General features: G+C 42.4%; 1 protein-coding gene across 4 annotated transcripts in view; it reads left to right on the top strand.

Moving 5' to 3' along the window:
* Fmnl2 (formin like 2) overlaps positions 1-26,338 on the top strand; it is a 295,345-nt gene that overhangs the window by 220,902 nt on the left and 48,105 nt on the right. For all 4 annotated transcript variants that reach the window (XM_059260472.1, XM_059260470.1, XM_059260468.1 and 1 more), the window contains exons 7-9: positions 7,467-7,575; positions 11,654-11,730; positions 13,144-13,237. In XM_059260472.1, the coding sequence (XP_059116455.1) occupies positions 7,467-7,575; positions 11,654-11,730; positions 13,144-13,237 (280 nt within the window). The remainder of the gene's footprint in view (positions 1-7,466; positions 7,576-11,653; positions 11,731-13,143; positions 13,238-26,338) is intronic.

A 26,338-nucleotide genomic window follows, 5' to 3' on the forward strand; every position in this document is an offset into this window, starting at 1 on the left:
CTCATTTTTAAGCATCATATATTTTATGTTTAATTGATTTAAAATGCCCAAATGATGTCATGTCTAAAGGGTAGGAAAGGAAACCTAAAACCCCAAATTTTGGTTAAAGTGCTATTAGCCCAGACCTTGGAATGGTTGTTGGTCTAGTCCTGACAAATGATGTGGCATCCTGGAGGGGGACTGCATTCCTGTTTGGTTGAACCTAACTTCAGCTTCCAAGGCAGTTCCAATTCCTGCACTTCTAGGTAGGTACTAGTTTGATATCCAAGGCTGAAAGTGCCTTTGCAATAGAAAAAATATATATCTTTCCCCCTCTCTCTGGCCAATAGGACCTGGATTTAAGAATCCCAGAGTTGTTGACAATGGAGCTGCATAGAATACTTTTGAAAAATCTTTCTTCAGACCTTAGGACATCCTGATTCAGGAGTCATCTAACATTTTATTTTGTATTCAGCCTTTAGACAGTGGTAGTACAGAAGAAAGGCAGATTTTTACATAATATACAAACTAATTTTTTTAAAAGATTTATTTAGTTATTATGTATACAGTGTTCTGTCTGCATGTATGACTGCAGGCCAGAAGAGGGCACCAGATCTTGTTACAGATGGTTGTGAGCTGGGAATTGAACTCAGGACCTCTGGAAAAGCAGTCAGTGCTCTTAACCTCTGAGCCATCTCTCCAGCCCCATACAAACTAATTTTGCTAGAGACCAAACCCAGGACCCTGAGATGCTCAACAACCCTCTGGAGTAATGTCATGTTTATACAAATAAATGTGTTGCTGTTGTGACAAGAGATGGGTTATGACTTACCTGAAGACATCACTGGGTGAACAATGGTTGAACTCTTGGTGTTTACTGTTTGGGGCTTTATAAATACTCCTGTCGGAACAAATGCAGTGTCTATCACAAAGCTTTGGCTCTGGAGAGGAGTATACTCTCTTATACTCAGGATCATTCTAGACATGTCGCTTATTCTGAAGTTTATTACATACTGTTATTTTTTTAAAAATATGTATATTCCTAACCACAAGAACCAGCTGTACAGGTTGAGATACTTGCTATGTGCCCCTTGACAGATTCACTTTCATGAGGGAAGTAGGTGGTGCAAGTGGTGAGTATCACTGTAGTACTAAACAAGACACATTCTGTATCGGTCTAGCAAAGCATTTTTGCAAATACTACTTAGTTTTTATGTCTCTTGTGCATGTTAGCATTGTTGTAGAACTTCTCACACGCATGTAACTCCTGATGCTTGGTGAGACATGGAGACATGTATGAAATGGATTCAAGTGTCAGAAATAATTTTTTTTTTTTCAGAGACAGGGTTTCTCTGTGTAGTTTTGGTGCCTGTCCTGGATCTTGCTCTGTAGACCAGGCTGGCTGGAACTCACAGACATCTGCCTGGCCTGGCCTCCTGGGTGGGAATTAAAGGCATGTGCCACTGCCACCCGGCCAAGAATAAATTTTAAAAGTTAGTATTGTGTGCATGTTTGGTGTGTGTGTGTGTGTGTGTGTGTGCAGGCCAGAAGACAACTCTGTGATATTTTTTCCTTTAGTCTTTACTTGAATTCTGGGGAATTTAGCTCAGGTTGTCAGGCTTGTGTAGCAAGCATTTTCCCATGATCTCTATTGCCTGTCCAGTTTGCCATGTGTGTGTTTTGTTAAGAGACATAATTTCATGTAGCCAAGGATACACTGAATTAATTCTCCACCCTTCTGCCTCTACTTTCTGCTGTGATTAGGAGTCCAAGCCCCACATCCCCCTTCTGCTTGGTTCTGATCTTAAGTCAGTTTTATAATAACCTGTTTCTAGATTTGTATAGGTTTGCCTGTGAATTCTCATTGGCAAATCCCAAACAGCATCCTCTTTATTGCTAGGGTGGCTTCTACAGTTGTAGTTCAGTGCTTGGGAAGATAGCAAAGAAATGTGATGTTGTTCTTCCCTACAGAATCATCTCTATCCTTTCTTGTGTTTCCCCACAAATGGCAGGAGCTCCAAAGAAAGCCACCAGGCTGTTCTGCTTCTGGGCTACTCTTGTTTTGCATCTGGGCATCTTGAGACTCCAAGGCTGTCAGGGTGGCAGTAGATACCAGACTTGTGGTCCAGGATACAACGTGTCTCATTCCTTGTTCTTCCCTTTGCTGTTCCCATAATCTCTCTCCAATTTGTAGGTCTTGGGACTACATCCTACTCCTGCAACCCAAACACTTGGTTGTACTTCAGCACAGACAGACAGACAGACAGACAGACAGTGATCTCTAAATGCCTGTTGCACAATGCCAATGAAGATGCTCCCTCCAGAGAAAGGCCAAAATGGACAGAATGAAGCTTTTCAGAGTGCCTGAAGTTAGTAACATTTTGAGGCAGTCTGAGAAACCCCTGTGCAGAAAACAAGAGGGATCTCTGTGCAGGAAATTTCGTGCCATTTTTCCTGCCAGACTCCCACGCCGCCGCTGCCTCCTCTCCCACCTCAGCTTTTCAATAAGCGTGAAACCTGCGGCCTGGCAGTCCCTAGAAGGGGCAAAATAGACCAGAAGATCCTTCCCTCTTCCCCCTCCCCCTCCCCCTTCTATTGTGTCCCTTAAGCTCAGGTTGTGTACTGGTAAGAAGGGAGGCCCCATTGTAACAACTTGTCACGGAAGCTAATTTCAAGTGTCAGCGAGGGGCATATGCACCACTAACTGTTGGCAGAGTCTGGGATTGCACAAGACATTACATGGTGCAGGACCATGTAAAGCTCATTTGCCTGGTTATCCACGGGAGACCATGGCTAATCTGATGTCTCGTCCTGTAACTGCCATGGATCGGAGGGATACTATGCAAATGAGTTCTGCTCAAGTCTCTGAAGTCTCATGGTACCTTCAGGAGCAAAGTACTCTAGCAGTCAGTCTCACTGTAGGTATTTCCGTAGCATAATTACAAAGCTAAAGATAGTGGGTTACCACAGCAGCACTCAGGCCTCCTACCCAGTTGCCCACTTAATCTCTAAACTCAGTCTGTGTGGGATTTATTCTAACGGGCAAAATAAGATCAGTGCTGTTGTGAGAGAAGGTAGCTCCAGCCTGAAAGGCTGTGGCTTGCAACCAGAGTTAGGTTGCCCTATCTGTCCTTCCGAAGACAGTATTAAATTGCATTTACTTGCACTGCATGATTGCAATATAGCACATGTATTACTCAGCTGCTATGACTGGTTTCTTATAAGGTGGCCTCTGCTCCTACTCTACCCCCATCCTTCTCCTTTTTTTAATAAGGCAGGGTCTTGATATGGAACCAAAGCTGGCTTTGGAATCACTCTTCTCTTGCCTCAGTCTCCTGAGCGCTGAGATTATGTGTGGGCCACTGTGCCTGCTGCTGTTTGAAAATTTAACGGGTGTCAATTACTATTGTGATATTTTTATCCCTGAGTGGATCAATATGAATCATACATTTGGCAGTTTCTTGGCACTAATCAATTAATTACCTTTACCCTTTCTCTGGGCAAACTGTTACTCTGTTGTTCCATATTGACACCCAGGTTGATATTTCAATACCAAGAGTAAAAGTTTTGAAAGCTGAGGTTTTCTAATGATACTTGCTCCTTTGTCATGGGTGTTGTATTGTTTGCTATCTTCCCAGAAAACCGCACATCTGTCTGCCCCATCAGGGTGGATCATGGCTAGCTGTGCATCTATATGCAAAGTCTAGGTGACATGCAGTAGGTACTTAGGGTAGGAGGAACATGATAATCTTCTCAGTCTCTAGTTAGCAAGATTTATTTTTCATTCTGTGTGTGTGTGTGTGTGTGTGTGTGTGTGTGTGTGTGTTCAAGTTGAGTGCAGGTGCCTGGGGAGGCCAGAAGAGGGCACCAGATTCTCTGGAGCTTGAGTTACAGGTGGTTGTGAGCCTCCAGATAAGGATGCCAGGACTGAACTTAGTTGTTCTCCAAGAGCAGGGAGTTCTCTTAACTGCTGAGTCATCTTTCCAACCCTTTAAAGTAGATTTAAGTAGAGATCAATCATTGTCTTTCCAGCTCTTTAAGATAGATTTAAATAGAGGTCATCTAAAAGAGTTTTTAAATGTATTTCTTTCTCCTCCTGTTGGAGGAGTGGTGCATGTTCATCTCAGGAGAAATCTAAAGATAGAGATAAAAATCACATGCCCAGGCTGGGTGGGGCCTAGAGGCTGGCTATTTGTATATTCATCTTCTTTCCTAAACTCCTCAGAAATAAAAACTTTATCTTTTGTTTTCTGTTGGTACTTACCAGAAGTTAGCGTAAACAGTAGGCTCTTAAAAAAGGTTACATGCTTTAACTCAGAAACTTGGCCCGTTTTGTATTCCAGCATTTGAGAAGATGAAGCAAGAAGATAATATTACCATTAGTTTGAGGGCAGCATGGGTTACATAGTGAGGTTCAGGCCAGCCTGGGCTGTAGAGTAAGACCCTGCCTTAATAACAACGGAACAAACAAAGGCAACTGAAGAGACAGAAGGAAGAAATTAGGTTTGGTTTCCTGTCATGACCAATGGCTCTTCCTCCTAGATTCTTAACCCTGTCCTGGGGCCTTGTAGAAGTAAATTGACCAATAGAGTTTTAGTCGCAATTTTATTGGATTTGAGGGTCATCTTAGGACATCTGTTAGAACCAACTCCATAGGGAACTGTTTGTTAAATAATATTAGCTAGATCATATGTTGGAATTGATTTAAAACTTAGCAAAAACGACAGTAATTTCTTGAGATAGTAGTTAAAGCGAATAAACTAACAATCTAATTATGAAGTTGTCAAATTCCGTAGATGTGCAACAGAAAAAGTACTGATGGACATATTAACCCATGCCATTCTCTAAAATCTTGCCTCACAGATTCTGAAAATATTTGTATTTTTCAGAAATAAAAAAGTATGATAGTTTATAGGTTTCATTTATTTAACTGAAGGTAATTCTTTTAGAATGAGAATTCTACAATAGAAAGTACAATTTCACATTAAGTTAAAACCAACAACAGCAAAGCCAACTTAATTTCCTAGAAAGTAATGTATGAGACTAAGATTTAAACAGAGAAATCCTTGTTTACCAAGGGGACCAATGATAATGGTTTCTGCAAGATACGTCCAGATGCAGCTCCGGGAGGCAAACTGTACCTTAATCCTGCATCCAGTTCTGTGGAGGGCAGGTAGTGAGGCCTCAGAGTGACTGAAGGGAACATCGTCAGCCTGACCTACCTGATGTCAAGGAACTAGAGACCAGGAGCAGTGGCAGCAGAATCTTCACATGATAGCATGCTGTTGAGAAGCAATCGGTAGAGAGCGCAGTGGCCCCGAAGAGCCCGGGGTCTGGTCTCCACTCTCTTACTTGCCATGTGATGTAACTTTTAGTTTCAGTTTTCTTCCCTGTGTGAAGAAATTTGTAGCATTAATGATACAAATTGCCCTGACTCATCATTACTGTGATTAGTTATCACTGGCTTTACTATTGGGTTTTATAATTTTGTAATTATTATGATTTTAAACACACAAATTCTGCTATAATCTCTCATTCCTACTTCAGCTTTGTATAAAAATTAGGGAAAGGAATGTTTAAGCCAGGCACTATGAATTTTGAAAAAATATATAGATTTGTTGCTCTAGAGTACAGGGAATCATTAATTAGTATAATTTTTAACATATTGAAGTCTTTTTTTTTTTTTTTTTTGGAGACAGGGTTTCTCTGTGTAGTTTTGTGCCTTTCCTGGATCTCGCTCTGTAGACCAGGCTGGCCTCGAACGCACAAAGATCCACCTGCCTCTGCCTCCCGAGTGCTGGGATTAAAGGCGTGTGCCACTACCGCCCGGCTGAAATCTTACTTATATAATCTTACTATACTTTTTTTGGGGGGGTACTGAAAATTGATCCCTGGGCCTGGTTCATTCTAAGCAAGTGCTCTACCACAGAGCTATATTGCCAAATCTCTTTAAAAATTAACAAGATGCACATGATATGCCATAATAAATATATTTTAAAAATTGACTCAGAAAAATATATTTGAGGTTCTTCCTTGATCTAATATGTAGCATTCTTTGTTTTAATCCTTGGTGTCTAGCAGTAGAGAACTTTGGTGTAGACTGAGATGATCATATGTGCTTAGGTCAGCCTGGCTGTGTGGCAGTTCTCTGAACTGACTCAGTTTCTGTGAGACCCCCCAGGAAATGTGTCAGCAGTCACATACTAGCTGGAATTATGGCAGAGTTACATGGTTATAAGTTGTACCAGACACACTGAAATTGGCCTTGCAAATTCCACGTAGAAACAGGGCCTTATCCAGGAGTTGGTAAGGGCAGTAGCCTGTTTCTGTCATTTAAAGCAGGTACAGTTGCAGCTGGATAAAGGTTTGGGTCCTAGGTTGTAAGTGCATCCTTCAGCTAGAGGGGGTGTTTGCACAGCCTAGCCATGTAGGATCCTGCTAAGTTGATCCCTGTGTTTGCTTCCTCACATGTGTGGAACCTTCCTTCAAACAAAAGTTGTTTTTTTTTTTTTTTTAATTAGCTTACAAAGTAGCAAGTTTCTTAAGGAAACTTAGGGCTTTGCCATGCATCCTTAGTTTGGGTTGACCCCTACCCCCTCTTATATATTTTCACCCTCAGTATTCTGTCTTCTACCTTCATACTCCTTCCAACCATACCCAGTTACAAATTCGAAATGTGTTCTATATAGGCTTGAGTTTATAGAGATGACCTATCCTGTGTTTCTGCTCTGAGGCAAAACTTCAACTGAAGCTTTTAGTATTATGTGTTTTATATGCCTTGTATTATATTGTCTGACCTGTACTATTTGCAAGCTGATATAAAACTCCAATAATGTAGAGCTGATAAAATGAATCATAACACTGAAGCATTTGAACTCTGATATTTTAGCATGTTTTCCTCTAAGTTTTAGCTGCCATGTCAGACTTAGGGTGAGGGATCAGTCAGGTTTTGGAGGCATTTGTAAAGAACTAAGGCTTCAGGATCTAGTATGTCAAGGTGAAGCCAGAGTTACGAGTGTGTGACTTTGACTAGGTTTAGACTCTTGAGAGCAGCAGCAGGAAGAATGGTTAAAGTGTGGTCAAGTGATTGGAAGTCAAGGTCTGAGCTAAATTTCAGTTCCTCACCTGCTGTTACATCAGCAGGTGCAGGCTGCACTCTTGTGCTCCTGCACACCTAGCCTGGCCCCCTGACTGTGACCTGGGATTGTTACAACTTCTCATGCACACCCCTTTGGTTACATGTTGTAAGTAGGTTGAGTTTCATTGTGTGGAAATTCAGGCTGGAACGATGGTGATAGATCACAGAACCATGTGGCCTTGCCCTCTGGAGTGGTTGGTGTCGGTGTTTTAGCCTGCAGTTCTTACCTAGGTGTTGGTAAAAGTAGAAAATAACAGCCCCTCTTTAAGTGGGTATGCTTTGTGCTCACTGTAGTCTGTCATTTCATGAAAGCTTCCCTTTTTTTTTGTTTTTTGTTTTTTGTTTTTAGGTATAATACTTTGCCAAGCAGAAGAACCCTGAAAAATTCAAGATTAGTGAGTAAGAAAGATGATGTTCATGTCTGTATCATGTGTTTACGAGCCATCATGAATTATCAGGTATGTGTTGAATTATCAGTATATGTTTGCTTCAATCCTTTAGAAGATTCTGATGTTAGCAGACTCAGATCTCTCTCTCTCTCTCTCTCTCTCTCTCTCTCTCTCTCTCTCTCTCTCTCTCTCTCTCTCTCTCTTCCTCCCTCCCTCCCTCCCTCCCTCTCTCTGTGTATTGGTGTTTATATAACTCTTTTAAGTGAAGATCATGATTTAATGAGATTCTATTCAGGAAAGTCTGATTCATTCTAATGCTCAATATTTAGTTCCTTGGCTGTGTATTTTAGTATTTATAATTTATCATGTAATGATACTCTATCCTACATTACTTGGTAAAAGTTTGTTAGCACCATGGGAAGTAAGCCTGTACTTGTGAGTAATGTTAGACAGCTTTAGATCACCAGGAATGAGGTACCTGTTGCACTAGCTGATGCGGTGGTTGATCAAGAGGTTATAGTTATTGTGTGTTAGCACCAGTGCTTCCTGATCTCCACAAGGAGCATGTGGAACAATGTCAGAAGTGCACATTCCTGCTTTGGCTGGTTATGCTGTGGGTTGACCTCAGTCTGGCAAATACTGTAGCATTATGCATTTGGTTAATCCTACAACACAGTGGAAAATGAGTGTCTGAAGGATCAAGGGTAAATGAAGAGGGCCATAAACCAAATGGGGTAGTAATAAAAAAAAAAATGGATTAATGGTTTAAACCTCAGATTCCCAGGTTGGAGACTAGATACATGAGGGTCCAGGTTAGCATTCACACCCAACATTGGAGTGTGAGTGGAGTGTGTGAAGGCAAGCATGCTTTGGCCTTTCCCCACCAATTGAAGGTTTTCAGTACTTCACCAGACAAAGACAGTCTTCTAGGTTCTGAGAATGCTGCAGTCCATAAAACTGTGTCAAGAGCTCACTTTCCAGAGAAGGTAAGCATGGCAGGACTGCACCACTAAAGTGTACAGCATTTCAGATGATAATGATGATGAGAAGAACCGAAGCCAGCCACCTCCACGGTACACTTTGCAGGTCTTATGCCTGCAAATTCATGCAACCACACATCCCTGGGAGATTGGTAGTGTCACCTCCCCATTTTACTTTTGAGAAAACTGAAAAGCAGTATCCTCCACAGTACATGGCTAATAAGTTGTACCAACTTTGAATCCAGGTAGGCTTTGAACCCAGGGAAATATTATTGCTAAATACCACAGAAAAAAGGAATCAGAAGTAGGGATAGAAGGGCCCCAACTGTATATGCAGATTTAGATTGGCCACTAGGAGAGTGTCACTGAGGAGGTAGCAATTCCGAAAAGTAAGTGAACTCAGTGAGTAGAGGAAGAGCTAGTAGAGAAAGAATCTAAGCAGAGGGTAGGGCAAGTGTCAAGGTCCTGGAGCAGGAAAGGTCTGCTTGGATGGAGCAGAAGGAGTAAGGAAAAGAGAAGATGAAAGCAGAAACAACAGGGATTATGTAGAATCTTGTAGGCCAGTGAAAGACATGGCCTTGTTGCAATCAGAAAACGAGGAGCAAGGCATTCTGAGGGCATAACATGACATTTGCTCTAAAGGCATTGTTAGGGCTTCTGTGTTTAGCATTGGCCTGTGGGCACAGAGGCAAGAGGAGGTAAACTATTTCAGAGGTTACTGGCAGTAACTGGGTGAGTGTTAGTGGTGGTGTGGCTCAGAACTATAGGAGGAGAGATGAGGAAAGTGGATCTCTTTGGATGGATGGTAAGGACGGCAGCATTTGGTCGTGTACTGAGGGCAAAGGTGAGTAATGGAGCAGGTGCCAAGAGTTCAGCCTGGGGCTATAAGATGAGGTTGCCTCTGCTGGACTGCAGGATGAGCAGGTTTGAGAGAGAGCGTTAGGAAGTCCATTTGGCAGACTTTAATTGAAATATCTATTTGACATGCAAATAGTGATCTGAAGTGGGTACTTGGATAAGCCAGTCTGAATACTGAGGTGGAGGTGTGGGCAGGACATAGATATGTGAACATAATTAGCATAAAATGGTATGATCCTGGGCTAGTCAGTGGAGAGGAGGTCCTTAATATGAGCCCTAAAAGGCACTCCATTTAAATTTTGGAGAGAAAAAAGCCAAGAAGAAAGTCTGGGCAGTAGCTAAGAGGGTAGAAGGCAGCCAGAGGAAGTGCTACACTGTCTGATGCTCCAGATAAGTCATGCAGGATGAATGAGGGCCGCCCAGGGTCTTCAGCTAAGTGCATGTCCCTGGTGATCCCAGCACGAGCAGTTTCAGGGCTGGGAGCTGAAAGGCCTCATGGGAGTGGCTTTCAGAGCACACAGTCAGAGGAAGTAAGAGTCAAGGTCGTCCACCTTCCTGATGCTGAGACCCTTTAGTGCAGGTCCTCATGCTGTGGGGACCCCAACCATACAATCATTTTCATTTCTACTTCATAACTGTCACTTTGCTATTGTTAGGAATTATAATGTATATATCAGATATGCAGGATATCTGATAGGTGAGGGGTCGAGACCCACAGGTTCAGAACCACTGCTAGACTTCAACTCTTTGAAGGGACTTTGCTGTAAAGGCTAGCAGGGAAATGGGAAGGTGTAGCTGAACACAGGTTATGGTGTCAAACAAGGGTTCTGTTGCACTATACACACACACACACACACACACACACACACACACACACACACACACATTCTAATGATAATGTGTTAGTAGAGAAAGACAAATAAGCATGTAGAACTTTCAGTACATTGCATGGTTTTTTTCTCTTTTTCTGAGCTGAGGATTGAACCCAGGGCCTTGCGCTTGCTAGGCAAGCGCTCTACCACTGAGCTAAATCCCCAACCTGGTTTTTGTCTTTTTGAGACAGGATCTCAGGTGGACCAGGCTAGCTTTGAACTCCTGATCCTCTTACCTGCACTGGCCAGAGTGCTAGAGTTGCAGCTGTGTTCCCCCATGCTGGCTCATAGAATGCTCTTGAGTAGATGAGAGGAAGTGAGGTTAGGAATTCAAGTGGTGGGGCTGGCCTCAGATTGGAGCAGAGACCTGTTTATCTCTGAAAGGAGGTAAGCTGGGCAGATGAACATGCCAGGAGCTTTAGAAAGTTTGCTTTAGCTTTTTCTTTTTTAGATATGCCCTGCTGTGTGGCCCATGCTGACCTCTAACATGCCATTTTCTTGCCTCAGCCTCAAAAGTTTTTTTTTCTTCTTCTAATTTTTCTCTTGTCCATTGGTTGCATGTATCTTCTCAGCACAAGAGGAGGAAGCTTAAATCTGTGTGTGCATTTAGAAGACACAATAGCGGGAGGCAGAGAAGGCAGATCTCTGTGAGTTCGAGGCCAGCCTGGTCTACAGAGTGAGATCCAGGACAGGCACCAGAGCTACACAGAGAAACTCTATCTCGAAAAAAAAACATTAAAAAAAAAAAAAAAAAAAAAAAAAAGAAGACACAATAGTTGCCCATCTTATCAGAATCCGGATTCTTGATGTAGACTGGCTTGTTTGTATGAGTGGTGGAGAAGTGTGCATCTGAATGGCCATTGCCAGAGGGTTGGGGGTGAGGGTAGTGGGGAGATGGACTAGAAGCTGGGAATGGTCAGCCCTAGGTGCATGGTGGAGTCATCCTGGATGCTTGAAAAATGCAGATTTCAGGGCTTTGTCTTTGAAATGCAGAGTAAGCTGATCTGGGCGGATCTTGGGAATTTAACCAGGGCTTGGTTTTGTTTGGCCTTCACGGTGATTTGATGAGTATACAATTTTTGAATCACTAGAGTAGAGGCTTTTCACTCATTTAATAAAAGAAAAACATATTGTTCACTTATAAATAATGGAAGGATGCTTGTGAGCAAAGTACCCTTGACAATGGATGGCGTCTTCAAAAATCTGGGGGAGGAAGTATGTTCTTGCACTGGTGTGCTAAGAGCTCAGCTGCCTTTCTAAAAGATAAGAGTTCCATGAAGTGGAGATGTCAGTGGGTTTTGGCACTGTTGGGGATTGGATCTAGGGGCTCACTCATGGGAGGCAAACTCTTCCACTGAGCTGTACCAGCCCAAGTGTTTGGTTTTTAATCAACATTGACTTAGCTTGTAATGGTTACTTTTCCTCTCTGCATTTCAGTATGGTTTCAACATGGTCATGTCTCATCCACATGCTGTCAATGAGATCGCACTAAGTCTGAACAACAAGAATCCCAGGTAAGCATCTTTTGTAATGTTCAAGCCTAAATCTTACCAAGGAAGCAGGGGGCTAGTCAACACTTAACCATGTTAGGATTGAAAATCTTCCAAGGGTGGCTTCTCCAAGCAAGACCGGCTGGAAACCCCTTGGCTGTGTAGAATGTTCCCTCTGACCTGGCTAACTGTAGGGAGCAGTTGAGCGCTGGTGACAGCTCCTGCCCTTCACTCTTTCACCTTTCGTTCCCTGGGCAACCTTGTTCTTTGAATCTCTACTGAAGATTTTGATGGGCAGGAGTAGGTTCACCCAGGCATGGAGACCAGAGAGTACCAGTAAGGGTTTAGCTACACCAGTTGGGTGAAAGCGGGGCAGCCCACCGTACCCTACTTCTGTCTCTTGACACCTTCACACATGTAGCTTAGTTGAGAACCGAAAAAGAAACACAAGCACAGGTAACTGTGTGAGCATCCTTTCCTCTTCCACGGGCGCTGTCAAGGCTAGTACCACACGTAGTAGCCATTTTAACTCAAGGTTTGCTTTTTGATTGTTAAAGTACTTTGTCCTCTGGTGATTTCTGCCTTTCAGTTGTATAAGACTCTCTTCAGATACCCTTTTAAGAACTGAAAAATTATTTAGAAACTATTAATTCCTTTAAAAAAAAAACCCTCTGATTATAAATTGGCTCTTTTAATTTCAAAGGGAATTGAAATTGTAAAGTTCCGTTTACATATTGGATATTTTGGTTTTGTGATTGCTTTTGCAGTTTGCTAAAATCGAAAATAGTCATGCTTCTTTGTTCCTGCCTTCCACCACAGGGAAGTCATCAGCCATTTTTCTTAAGACAGTCGACATTGTGGAGTATCAGGACAGTCTTTGTTAAGAGGTTGGCAGTAGTTTTTATTCTAGAAAAAGGTGAAATACTAAAGTAATCTTATGATGAAGAAACGATGCTGTTCATTTCTTCACATTTTATTTGCAAACTTTGAATTCATCTCTAGCTGCTTCTTCCAAATTGATTTCAGATGCAACTTTATTTTCTTGAGTCAGAGAAAATATTTTTTCTATTAATACAGCTGTAATCTGGCACTTTCCTGCTCTCCGGCATAAGAAGAAGAAATACTAGAAACTCGTCATGTGGGATTTTTAAAGGCCCTAGTTCCAAAAGTGAAATACGAACATTAATTCCAGTTGATTTTGAATTTTGTCATGTTATACTGTAGACAGTTAAAACTGACCACCCCCACACACTCCACATTCACCGCAGATTGCATACCCAGGAAGGTCTCGGAATGTGCTTGGGGCCCTTCAGTTACTGAAGGCTTAATGGATGTGCGGGCCAGTGCTCAATTCCTTGAGTGTTCGTCCTGCAAGGAGCAGCTGACTCATTATGTCTCCTCGGTGATTTACGTTTTTCTTTCCTCTTGTTTTGACAGGACGAAAGCTCTCGTCTTGGAGCTCCTGGCAGCCGTTTGTCTTGTCAGAGGCGGGCATGAAATCATTTTATCAGCTTTTGACAACTTTAAGGAGGTAGGATGCATAGTTTCTGTAAGAGTACACAAATGTCTCACATCTTTGGATAGAGCAGTTTACCTTTTCACTGATTCGAGGACGAAGGGAACACAAACAGCGGATTTTCTTGAGGCGTTACTGAGTTTTGGTTTAAGTGTCTTATGGGGCTGAATGAAGCTTTCGTGGGGTGTTTCATTGCCATCACATGTTACAACTGTTTGCAGTATTCATTTTCCTTGGGAGCATGGGGAACAGTCATTTGGCAAACAGGCTTTGATACACATACATTGAATTAAGGTTTATATAGTGTAAATTCCAGTAAATTTTATGAACTCTTTCATCCTCATTCTCCCAGATCCTGTTTATTTTCATTGCTTTGCTGGATGCTATCTATGTAAAACCCGCCAAACCTGTCAAATAGGGACACACATTGTAGGATTTTACAATCTTAACTGAAAGGTGCTATTATACATGCGCATGCGTGCATGCTCAAACACTCCCCCCACAAACCTACTCTCTTCCCCCCCACACACACACACACAAAGAAAAAACTTAATACTGGGGGATTAAAGCTGGGTGTGGAGGTAGACAGACCTGAGATCCCAAGCACTGAGGCAGGACATGGGGTGAGGGTAGAGAAGATATAAAATGATGACTTGGCTACATAGTGAGTTCCAGGCCAACCTGGGCTGCATGGGACTCTGGTGTTCCCCCCAGCAATAAAAACCCCAACAACAACAAATCAGCGGACGTATTTGGTTGAAATAGAGACTGAGTGCTGGAGATATGGTTCAGTGGTATCAGTGTAGGTGGTATGGCATTCGCTCAGCATGTACAAAGTCCTAGGTTAGGGTTCCTGCACTAGTGGGAGGGAGGGAAGACTGAGCTCAAAACAGAGGTAATATGTAAGTGAGTCTGCCACGAAAATATCGGGACATCTCTACTAAGGAAGAAGCCAGTGTTCCTTTGGGGTGGTAGGCAACGCTGTGGCCAAGCAGAACGACTGCCTCCATATTCCACCTCCCTATGCCACATCTCAGGCCACTTTGAGTGGGGAAAATTACAAACAGCCCTGGGAGAATGTTGAAGGCATTCAGAGCTCCAGGTTGTTAGGATACTTGGCCAAGATATGCCTTAGCCTGGTGATACTATTTAATTCCTAATATTTCTGCATTAAGACTCAAGCTAGCCAGGCGGTGGTGGCACACGCCTTTAAACCCAGCACTCGGGAGGCTGGGTTGATCTCTGTGAGTTCCAGGGAGGTCTAGTCTACACAGTGAATTCCAGGACGGCCAGGGCAGTATAGAGAGACCAGGTCTCAATCAATCATCAATCAATCAATCAATCTTCAAGCCAAGCTAATTTGAATATGGTTGCCTTTGCGGTTTCCAGAGGTGCTCTGTCATCTTTTCTGAATGTCTCTGGAAAAGGATGTGAATACGTTTCTTGAGCACCAACTATACACCAGTGCAGAACCAGCCACAGACACATCTTTCATGGTGTAATTTTCTAGAAGAATTTCAGGTAGCTGGTATACCCACAGCAACACAGGCAGTCAGTCAGTGGCCATGCTAGGCTCAGCATCTGTTCTAATTCTGAACTTCTTAGGTGTCTGTGACTCTCCTGAGGGAAATAAAGGAAATGCTGAATTTGACAGGACTTCAGAGCTATCCTCCTGACTGCCTGGAGAGAGGGGGTGGGGTGCTGTGATTCTTTCATGGCTGGCGAGCTTTTCACCTCTGAGCAGTGGGCTTTGGCCAGTTGCTCCTCTTCTAGCCAGTGCTTAATGATTCTGATGCATATCTGTGCTGTTAATGTCAGTCATTGAGATCACCAAATAATGCCTTTAAAAATAAATATATTCGGCCGGGCGGTGGTGGCGCACGCCTTTAATCCCAGCACTCGGGAGGCAGAGCCAGGCGGATCTCTGTGAGTTCGAGGCCAGCCTGGGCTACCAAGTGAGTTCCAGGAAAAGGCGCAAAGCTACACAGAGAAACCCTGTCTCGAAAAACCAAAAAAAAAAAAATATATATATATATATATATATATATATATATATATATATATATATTCAGCCTCAGTGGTGGTGAAACCATACCTGAGTTCTAAGAGGATAATGAATAATAGGGAATCTTTATGTTCACATCTGGCTTCCAAAACAAATGAACTTCAGGGGTCAGAAAAGTGCTTGTTTGTGAGTCTATATATCATGTATAAATATATATACATTTTACATCTACAAATAAGGAAGTATATTTAGAAGGATGTGTTTAAAATGCAAGGTAAATAGCATATATTGCTGATATAATCCCCAAATTCTTACCATGAGGCCACACTTGAAAATATCACAGACTATTTCAATACCATATTGAGAATATCACATGCCAAATCTCGTCTACACTGGAAACACTATATGTTTATTCATGACCTTAGTCATAATAGATCTTATATCCTGTAATATAGCTTTAATAACCCTCTGGTTATATTGTAAGTCAAATTATATATTAAAATTATATCAGTTTGAATTAAAGCTCTTCATTTAGGATGTGCTTTAGTTTTGTTTTCTCATACTTATTCGTAGCAAATACACAGATACATGCAGAATCGAGTCAGATCTTCCTATGCCAGGAATTTCTGTGTCAAAATTGTGCGTGTTTTAGCTGTTTAGGGGATAGCATGTGCTTAGTTGAAGTAAAAGGAACTCCTAAATCCAGGCACTGGCAGGTGATGAATAAGGTGAAATTATTATGACTTGTCTGTGTTTAAAGCCTTAACAAAAGCAGCAGTTTGTGGAATCCCTTATCCATTCTGGTGGCTTAGGTTCTGTTTCTCTTGGCTTCCACCTTTGCATCTGAGAGACCATGCCATGTGGCTGAGCACCCACACATTTGTGTGTTCTTTGCCTTCGGGACAAAATATACTGCCATTCAGCTCAATGCTCCTCAAATTCCTTTCTTTTCAGTTACCAGATTGGCATAGCAAACACTTGAGCCACCATCTTCTGGTCCTAGGAGTCTTGCCCTGGGTGTTCTCACACCTTTTTTTTTTTTTTTTTTTTTTTTTTTTTTTTTTATCTTTGGCTGTTCTGGAATTCACTCTGTAGATCAGGCTAGCTTCAGACTCACAGAGATTCACCTCTGCCTCCCGAGTGCTGGGATTAAAGGTGTGAGCCACCACCGCCTAGCTGGGTTCTCACATCTAAAGTATATATTTAGGAATAGGAAGCACACAGCTTAATGGAATCTGAAGGATGTTAACCCAATTTTATAGGACATTGCTTATTATGGTGAGGTTGGGTTTAAGGCCGACTAAGCAAGGCTATGTATTACCTCAATGTGTATGATGGTGAGTGAATTTTAGTGGTATAACTTTAGATGGCAGCTTGTACCCTAAAACAGTAGTGTGAATGGTGGAAGACTAGATCATTAATAGGTAACCATTGTTCTCAGATTTTTCTTCTCTAAGAACAATTAAATAAAAGGAATTAACACATCTGGTTTTGGTGTTGAAGTGTCTCCTCATGAAAATTTATGCTCCTGAAACGAGGACCAGGGTGAGAACAAAGGGCCATCTGTTTTTCCTTATTGGTTCGTTTAGCCATATGGAGAGACAACTGTCTTCTCGAAGTTCATTCTTAGTTGCATGGCTGTATACATTTTTGAGCATTGAATCTGTGAGATAGAAAGAAACACTTGGATTTATAGGAGCACTTTCGGTGTTTGAATTAGTTCAGGGTCTTCTTTGTAAGAAGCAGAATCTTACTCTAACATACGGAAGAGAGGGTAGATGAAGGAGCTCAAGAAACCAGAGATAGGAACAAGAGCCTAAGAGCAGCCATAGAGAACGGGCAGGCATTGCGGATGTGGCTAGCCTGTGGCAAGCCTGCGGATGTGGCTAGCCTGTGGCAAGCCTGCGGATGCTTCTTTGAGCTGAGCCATCCTCAGCACCGTGGAGTTCTGGTCATGCTCCTTCTTTTCTCCCAAGCAGCATGTACCTTGTCTAGAAACCCATGGGCTCATAAAACCCTGCCTACCCTGTAGGGCCTTGACAGCCCTCACTGTAGATTCAGAAAGTTTCTAGTTCAGTTTCCCACACATTTTCAACCTGGACCTTGTTCACACCCTTTTCCTTAACCTTCCTCCTTTTGTTATACTCTTGGGTATAGTTGAGAAAATGCCCTACTTTTAAAAGGCACTTTCAAAATGTGGCAAGGAGAGCTCTCACTTGGGGTCACAGGAAAAGTACCACGACCTAGAAGACTGTGATAGAACAACTTATTGATAAAACCTGGTGGTTCTGAGGCACCAGCTCTCCCAGGCTGCTGGAAGGTATCCCTGGACTACTTCAGGATTCCGGATCAGGTGTAACAGTTTTCATCTGCTTCTGTAATGACAACATCTGGCTTAAGCCAAAGAGCCCCAGTTTGGTTAGTAAAGCCTTACCCCCTTCACTTCTGATCTTCCAGTAGAGATACATAGAACCCTCTAAAATGAGTCACTCAAGGCCACCAGCTCTCTTGTATGCAAGACTTGGCAGTACCTGTAGCTAGAGTTTTCCTGCCTGGCCCACAGTCAGGACAAATCTCTCTCACCTGCCAGTCCCACAGCCGCTCAGACCCGACCAAGTAAACACAGAGACTTATATTGGTTACAAACTGTATGGCCATGGCAGGCTTCTTGCTAACTGTTCTTACAGCTTAAATTAATCCATTTCTATAAATCTATACCTTGCCATGTGGCTCGTGGCTTACTGGCATCTTCACATGCTGTTTGTCATCGTGGTGGCTGGCAGTGTCTCTCTCACCCAGCTTCCTGTTCTCTCAATTCTCCTCTCTGTTAGTCCCGCATATACTTCCTGCCTAACCACTGGCCAATCAGTGATTTATTTATTGACCAGTCAGCAACACACTTGACATACAGACCATCCCACAGCAAAGGGGAAGCCTCTCAGGCCAGTTGAAGAAGGAAATACATTTTTTGACAGTTGAAATACTAGGCTTTGAAAAGGTAAATGGAGGATGTTAGCCAAGAAAATAAACAGTTGATAAAGCAAGGGGTTTGTCTCTCTCTCTCTCTGTCTCTCTCTCTCTGTCTCTCTCTCTCTGTGTCTCTCTGTCTCTGTCTCTCTCTCTCTGTATCTGTCTGTGTTTACTTAAGGCAGATGAATCAGAAGAACTCTGAGACAAATGTGTCTGACTTTAAGCTAAATAAGAGTCCTCTTCCTCCTCCTCCTCCTCCTCCTCCTCCTCCTCCTCCTCCTCCTCCTCTTCCTCCTCCTCCTCCTCCTCCTCATCATCATCAATTTTGACACAGAGCTTCAAGCTCCTTAGGTACCCCAGGCTGGCCTTTTGGGGAAGCATTTCTTGTCTCAGCCGCCTGGGTGCTGTGATTACGGGGTGTGCCACTGTGCCTGGCTCCCTCAAGTACTAGTTGCTGCTGTAACAGGAGACTATAAACCTAGTGGATTTAAAATGTCACTTACTCTTTTTAATCTTACTGTCCTGTGCAGCCTAGTCTGAAGCAAATCAATGGAGTGGTATTCTGCAGAGTCCTGGAGAAAGCCTGGCATTTTGCTTTTTAACGTCTATATAACTTCCTTGGTTCATGCCTTCCTTCAGCTCCCAAGACAGCAGCAGAGCACCTATCTCTACCTTTTCAGGGTTTCTGATTTTCTGATTCTTTGGCTTCCTTCCTTTAAGGAACCTTGTGATAACATTTAGCCAACCCAGATAATCTCCTGATCTCAAACTCCTTAACTTACTCAATATCCATGAAGCCCCTTGTGCCATGTAAGGGGACATTGTCACAGGACCAGGTCTGAGGACGGTCACCCTGGTGGAAGGAGTGCATTATTTACCAGCATAGTGGGAAAGAGAATTAAGGATGCCACTTTGCATCAAGGTGGTCTTTTAATGAAGTTTTAGAACTTGTGCTTTCCCTAAATCTCCACTTGACAAGTACCCCAAGCATGAGACGAGAAAGTGGGGAGTGTTCACAAAAGGGGCCATGGCTGATAACACAGTCTTAATGTTTCCAAAGCCTCAAAGAAAGGGGCAGTGGAGGAACTGTGGTCTCCAATACTGGCTGTTAAACTCTATTAGTAAAGCCATTATTCTTGGGTTTTAGGCTGAAAGCCCCTTGTCAACGGAGCCAGCATGAGATCACTCTGATGAGGCAAGGTGTGAGTTGGCCTATGTGGCCTGTTTGAGAATTTGCCATTGATGTTTTGGATCCATGGGCTTTTTCCTACACTGACAGCCAGCTGCTGTTTGAATTTACTTCTAAAATCTGCAGGATCTTCGTTCTCTGTGAGACTGGGGGAGCAAAAAGAAAAATAAAGAGAAAGCAGGATAGGATCAAGGTGCTCAGAGGCACACCCGGTTATTCAGTGACCCGGCTGGCTGGCAGTGATGGAGGCACTTTTGCTCATGGTGACTTTAATGCAGACCTCTTCCCAGCCGGAGTACAATCTATACAAAGAGGAGCTTCGTTTTCTTAATGGAACAGCCACTTAAAAAACAGGGTGTTGCTTCCCCTGTGTTTTTATCCACATGAAATACCTTCTAAACCTATGCCCCATGGCAACTGTAAAGCATTGCCACGTGTGTCCTCCTTTCGTATTCATGGAAGAAAAGCATGCCCCTGAGAGAAGCAGCAGGAGCTGCATGCTGCTGGAGACATGCAGTGTCTCACAGGCTTGGGTGTTTGGTCTCCAAGCCTGGAACTTTCCTTCAGAACTAGTTCTTTGTGTGTTCTGTGGTTGTAAAGGACGTGTGGACCATGTGAAGGGCAGTGTGTGGATTATAACATTAAAGTCCAAGCTGTTAACAGCTTTGGTGATATCAACTCCAGGAAACATTAGAATGGAGGTTTTCAGCTCCTCATTAGAATTTGGCAGTCCTGTCCAGCACTGATTTCTGCAGAGCCATGTTCAGTGTCTGTTTTAGGGCCACTTTGCTTTCTTCTGTGTCCATACCCCCTTCCCTTTCCTCTATCCTCCCTGCCTCCCTGCCTTCCTCTCTCCCTCTCTCCCTCTCTGTCCTTTATCCTATACGGACGTGTATGGTAAAGATGCATTAACAATACCCTTGTCGTGTTGCTGGGTATGGCGGTACGTGCCTACAGTTCTAGCACTTGGGGGACAGAAGCAAGAGGTTAGGTCATTTGAAGCTTCAGTGAGCTGGAAGCTAGTCTAGACACCACGAGACCATACCTCAAAAGAAATAGCATGTCTGTCCTGATACTTAGCATTTCAGATTCTTTCTAGCTGCTTTTCAAGGTAGTTTCTATTATGTGAAAATAGAAAAAATTTGTGTCATCACATTTGTAAGCAGCCAGTTGTTTTAATGGTTTGAGGGTCCAGTGCTAAGTGCTCCATTGGTGAGGTTCAGTCATAGCACTAGCACAGTTCTGGGAGGCTAGACATGTTATCTGGGAAGAAGGGTAAGATAAATCACATTTGTGTATACTTATGTATGTGTGTTAATATATGCATAACCACATAAAGATGCTGTGTGAACAGCAGTAAAACTCTAAAGAAGCAAGTGACAAGATTGGCCATGGCTGTTCTGCTCCTATCAGTCGGTGTATGTTGGTTTCTGCTGTGTGGCTGGACAGTCCCCTATTTACATTTTATGCATCTAGTTTTCTTTCCTAGAGATGCTTGGTTATTCTTCATTTAACATCTGTGCTCACCACCCTTTCCTTGAGAACTACTAAACAAACTCAGAGGTCATGGAAATGTCTAGAGAGGGGTTGAGCCAGTGTATTTATTTCTTAGCATGTAGAGACAATAAAAGGCAGGGTAGGTGTCCCACACAGTTTCTTTGCCTTGGTAAAGGCAGGACTGACTGTAATAGGGATTTTGATAATGAGTAAATGTGCACCAAGTTCAACAATAAGAGAGATAGATTCCAAACTTAAAGAATTTTACTTATTTTCAATTCCTTATTATAATTATACCCCAAATGCTAGGTACTTAATCAGCTTGACTTCCTTTGAATCAAGCTGTAATTTCATTTGGAATCGAAACATTTATGAAACACAAGCATGTTTTTATGTATGTGAGGTCTATAGTAAATATCTAAGGGTTTTGTCTCACGCTTTCATAATCATGAATAGTAATTTTTGGAACGAAGACTTGAACACAGTTGTTGATTCTGTTTCGTCTTCTCCTCTATTGTGAGCATCTGTAAATCTGTCTTGTATATGAAAAAGGCTTATATGTAGTTCAAAGTAGAGAAAATACTAGAATGTTTTCTGTCATTAAAATTTGATTATATATTGTTTACTTAACGCCACCAGGATAATGCATATTGTTCATTCCTGGGTATATCCTGTGAGTAAGGAATAAGAAGGGAAGCTTCTCCTCTGGGGTTGTCACCACTCAACTCTGGGTTTGGAGCCAGTCTGACATGACATGCCGTCATGATCTAAGCACTTTCTAAATAGGTTTGCACGTGTTTTCTTCCATTTTCCCACTGAAAAGTAAACCTGATAGGAACGGTTACAGATGAGGCGGATTCTTGGGGTGGTTAAATTACTAGTAAAATTCAGGGTAGACTGAGCTATTTGTAGGGCCCCATGAGAGAGGCGGTGCCTTTTGAGCAGGATTATTTGGGGGAAAAAAGAAAAAGGATTTAGCTGGGTGGCGGTGGTGTACACCTTTAATCTCAGCATGCAGGAGGCAGAGGCAGGTAGATCTCTCTGAGTTTGAGGCCCGCTTGGTCTACAAAGGCTGTTACATAGAGAAACCCTGTCTCAAACCTCCATTCCCAAAAGAATTAAGTTAAAAAAGGGACTTGATTTGGTGGAGAAAATTCTAGGAACAAAGAGATTGGAAATGTAAGTCAGAATACATGCCTAAATCAGGAATATATCTGGGACCCATTTTACAGAACACCACCTAGTAAGAGAGAGTGTGGTCAGGAACTTAGACACTTCCTATTGTCTAAATTCTGGAATTCAGATGTCTCCGATAGTCAAGCAATTCCATAATTTATGATTCTATATGAAATTTCGTTGTGCATGCTGTAAGTATAATAATTCCAAAGAGTTCAGTACCTCTTTGACTGCAGCCATAAAAACTAGCCAAGATCATGTTATAATAGGTGCTTTGATTTAAAGACAACAGAAGTCACATGGCCAAGGCTAGATGTGAGCCTTTTAACACAGTTTAAAGTAGATCACGTGGCTTTATGCTGGTGTTACTCAGCTTCATGTTATGATAATGAAAGATGAGACACAATTATAAAGAGAAATAGATTTCTTTCATTCATGCTCCTAGAAATTTTAGTCTAAGATCAGGTAACCCTATTGCTTTGGGTCCCTGGTGAGTCCCATCTATCATGGTAGAAGCACATAGGATAGCAAACTGTTTATGCTGTGAGTTCAGTGAGGACTGGAAAGGGCCAGCTTCCTGCATTCCTCTTTGGTGCTACCCACAATGAACTGAGAGCTACCCTTATACCCTACTTGTAAGTCCACAGTGCCTCCTAATCATACCTTCTAGGCACCAAGCCTTTAGCATATGTGTCTTTGGGGGGCACACCACATTCCTCGTACAGCAAACTGGACTGATGAGCTTTCCTAATTCTCTTTTCTGTCCACTCTGGTCTGGGTCACAGCGAGGAGCAATGAGTCTTATTTAAAGTCTCTGCTCTCAATCCCCGCAAACATGAGCTGGGCCTGCCAGCTGTTAGTGTGCTGTTAGTCCTGCCACTAATGAGGGCTTCTCTGTGGAAACATTGCTGGCTTGTGTAGCTGTTGAATGACTGAGCTTTGCAGGCCTTGTTTAAGCTCAACATGTCACTCCTGCCCCACCCCCTAACCATACTCCCAACTCTGCTCTGCCCATGGTAGTTCAGCATCCATTTATTCTTCCCTGACAGTGACACTTTAGTCTCCTCCCCAACTCTCTCATTCGGTGAATCACTCTGCCAAGGGTATAGTCATACTTAGTTTTCATTCATAATTGAAAGACACTCAGTAGAAGAAAATGGTCCAGTGGTTCCTAACTGAACTCCAACAGTCGCTGGTCTTGAAGTGGAAGTCTTTTACAGCTCTTACCCCTGGGCTCTGCGTCACTGAGGGTGGGAATAGCCAAGCATGGTAACACGAGCTGCAGGCTCTGTTTTGTTTGGCTGTGGAAGACGAGGGCTCCTTCCTCATCAGTAATGCACCAGCTGTACATGTGGTTTCCCAGGTTTGCTGGTATGCTACCAAGAGCAGCACTGCATTTCCATTTTGAGGTTGTTTCCAGGAATAGGTGTAAATCGAGTAAGTAGTGCTTCCTGCGTGCGGGTGTCAGGGATACAGTTAGTGCGTTAGTAAAGATGATTCTCTCTTTGTCCCTTGCATATTTGGTTTTGACTCTTGACGTCTAACATGTCAAGCCTCCCAGGACAAAGCACTTTGCTTGTCAATTGACTGAGTCTGAGTCTCCAAACTGGGAATGTGAGTCCTGTATCTCCCACATGGGGGAGAGCTATTTCTGTATGGTCTAATTTTCTTGCTTGGAAATCTAAACTTTGGGCAAAGAATATACAGTCTTGTCATGAGCCTCCATGTGATATGGGTGCACACATCTCAGACAACCAGGGTTTGTGGGGTTGTACTTGGTCTTGGTAAACATTCGAGCTGTGGAGAAGGGTTCCTTTCTGTAGAAGGAAGCTCTAGCAATGTCAGTGATGTGGCTTCATCTTCCTGGAGACAGAGCAGACTCAGGAGTTCTTCATATAGTGTGATTGATCCTGACTTTGGTAAGAAATCATATCATTGATTGTCCATTTATTTTCTCTTTCAGGTTTGGGTTTTAATAATGCATATCGTGGGTGGCTGAGGCTGTAGATCAATTTATAGAGTGCTTGCTCAACATACACCAAGTCCTGGGTTCTGTCTGTAGCACTCCATAGTCTGGGTGTGGTGGCACTCACATGTAATTCTAATACTTAGGAGGTAGAGACAGGAGGATTAGGATTTAGGGTTATTCTTGCCTCGGGTTCAAGGCTAGTCTGGGATACAGTCTCAAAAACCAAACAAACACAAACAACCTCCTACCTAAACAAATAAAGCTTGAAAAAATTCAACTCCTCTCTTGGACTGGAGATGTGGCATAAATTGCTACAATCTTGCCTAGCATGTACAAAACCCTGTCTCAGCCGGGCGGTGGTGGCGCACGCCTTTAATCCCAGCACTCAGGAGGCAGAGCCAGGCGGATCTCCGTGAGTTCGAGGCCAGCCTGGGCTACCAAGTGAGTTCCAGGAAAAGGCGCAAAGCTACACAGAGAAACCCTGTCTTGAAAAACCAAAAAAAAAAAAAAGAAAAAAAAAAAAAGAAAAAAAGAAACAAAACCCTGTCTCTACCAAGCAAACAAAACTCAAAGAGGATTGTATCATGGTGCATAACTATATACAGCACTTTGGAGAGGCAGGAGAATCTTAAGTTTGGGGCCAAACTAGACTATACAGTGAGACTATTTTAAAATGCTAGGAATCCCAAAGGATTTTTTAAATGCAGATTATGCTTTGATATTTACCATTTTATAAATTACAAAGAAATTTTTGGTACATGCATCTCATAAAAAAATAACAAATAGGGGCTGGAGACATGGATCAGTGGTTAAGAGCACTGACTCCTCTTCCAGAGGATCCAGGTTTGATTCCTAACACTCACATAAGCTCACAATTTCATGGGATCCAATGCCCTTTTCTGACATCTTTCAGCACCAGATACATACCATGGTACATAGACATGTATGCAGGCAAAACACTCATATACATAAAAAAGAAAAATAACAAAATAAAAATTGATGATAATGTTAGACTATATAGAATTATTTAAAATCTGTGAAAATGGGCTATTTCATTCATCTCAAGTTAATTTACAAATACCATAGTCTGGGTGCCTGATAAAACAAAAATCATTTCTCCATTATTCTGTAGACTGGAAACCTGAGACAAGGGTGCCAGTATATAGTTAGCTGGGTTTTGAGAGTACTCACTTTCTGGCCTTCACACCTTCCCCAATGACCTCACGTTGAAGAAGATTGCCCATTTCTTCTTACAATCCTGGAGGATTAAAACACTGTACACTATAGGACTTCATTCAGCTGCACTCATAATGTAATTAACTCTTAAATTGGTTTGTAAACTCTTTATCTACAAACAGTCACATTGAGTGTCAATATACACATTTGGGCAATGGACAGTTCAGTTTGTAACACTCAAACTATTTGGTATTTTTCTGTATCTTTTAAAATCTAGCTTAATAAACCAAACATGGTGGTACACACTTTTAATCCCAGAATTAGGAGGCAGAATTAGGTGCTTCTGAGTTTGAGCCCACATGATCTACAAAGCAAGGTCATAGAGACGCCCTGTCTTGAGAAACAAAACAAAACAAAACAAAAACCCCCAAAGCATAGCTTAACAAAGGGTACAACTATTTATTTATTAGTTTTTTGTTTGTTTGTTTATTTTTGGTTTTTCGAGACAGGGTTTCTCTGTGTAGCCCTGGTTGTCCCGGAACTCACTCTGTAGAACACGCTGGCCTCAAACTCACAGAGATCCACCTGCCTCAGCTGGGATTAAAGGCATGTGCCAACAGCACTGTCCAGCCAAAAGGTACAATTCTTAAATCCACTTTTGCATATAGTCACTTGTGTTTTTGTTGAAGTAGGGGAAGAAAATCCAGCCCTACACAAATACAGAGCTGGAGCACCAAGTATTTTAATAGCATCATGTAGTCGTCATCAGTATTCTTCTTTACTAGTATAGGACCAGCAATGCCTTGTAAACGCTGGATACAAGCGGATCTGAAGCCGTGTTACTGACTTTGCACAGTGTGCCCAAACCCCCTTGCCTGTCTTGTACCTTAGTTCATAATATTGCAGCAATATTTAGTGGTCGTTTGAAAATTTGGATTCATTGAATTATCTAGATCTTGCACATAATGACATGTTTCATAGTGTAGTGTGAGTGTGTGTGTGTGTGTGTGACACACACACACACACACACACACACACACACACACACACACACACATATATATATATATATATATATATATATATATATATATATAACACGACTCTTTTCCTTATTATTACCTCCAGACATTC

Source organism: Peromyscus eremicus, chromosome 4, assembly GCF_949786415.1.
Source record: "Peromyscus eremicus chromosome 4, PerEre_H2_v1, whole genome shotgun sequence".
Classification (NCBI taxonomy): domain Eukaryota; kingdom Metazoa; phylum Chordata; class Mammalia; order Rodentia; family Cricetidae; genus Peromyscus; species Peromyscus eremicus.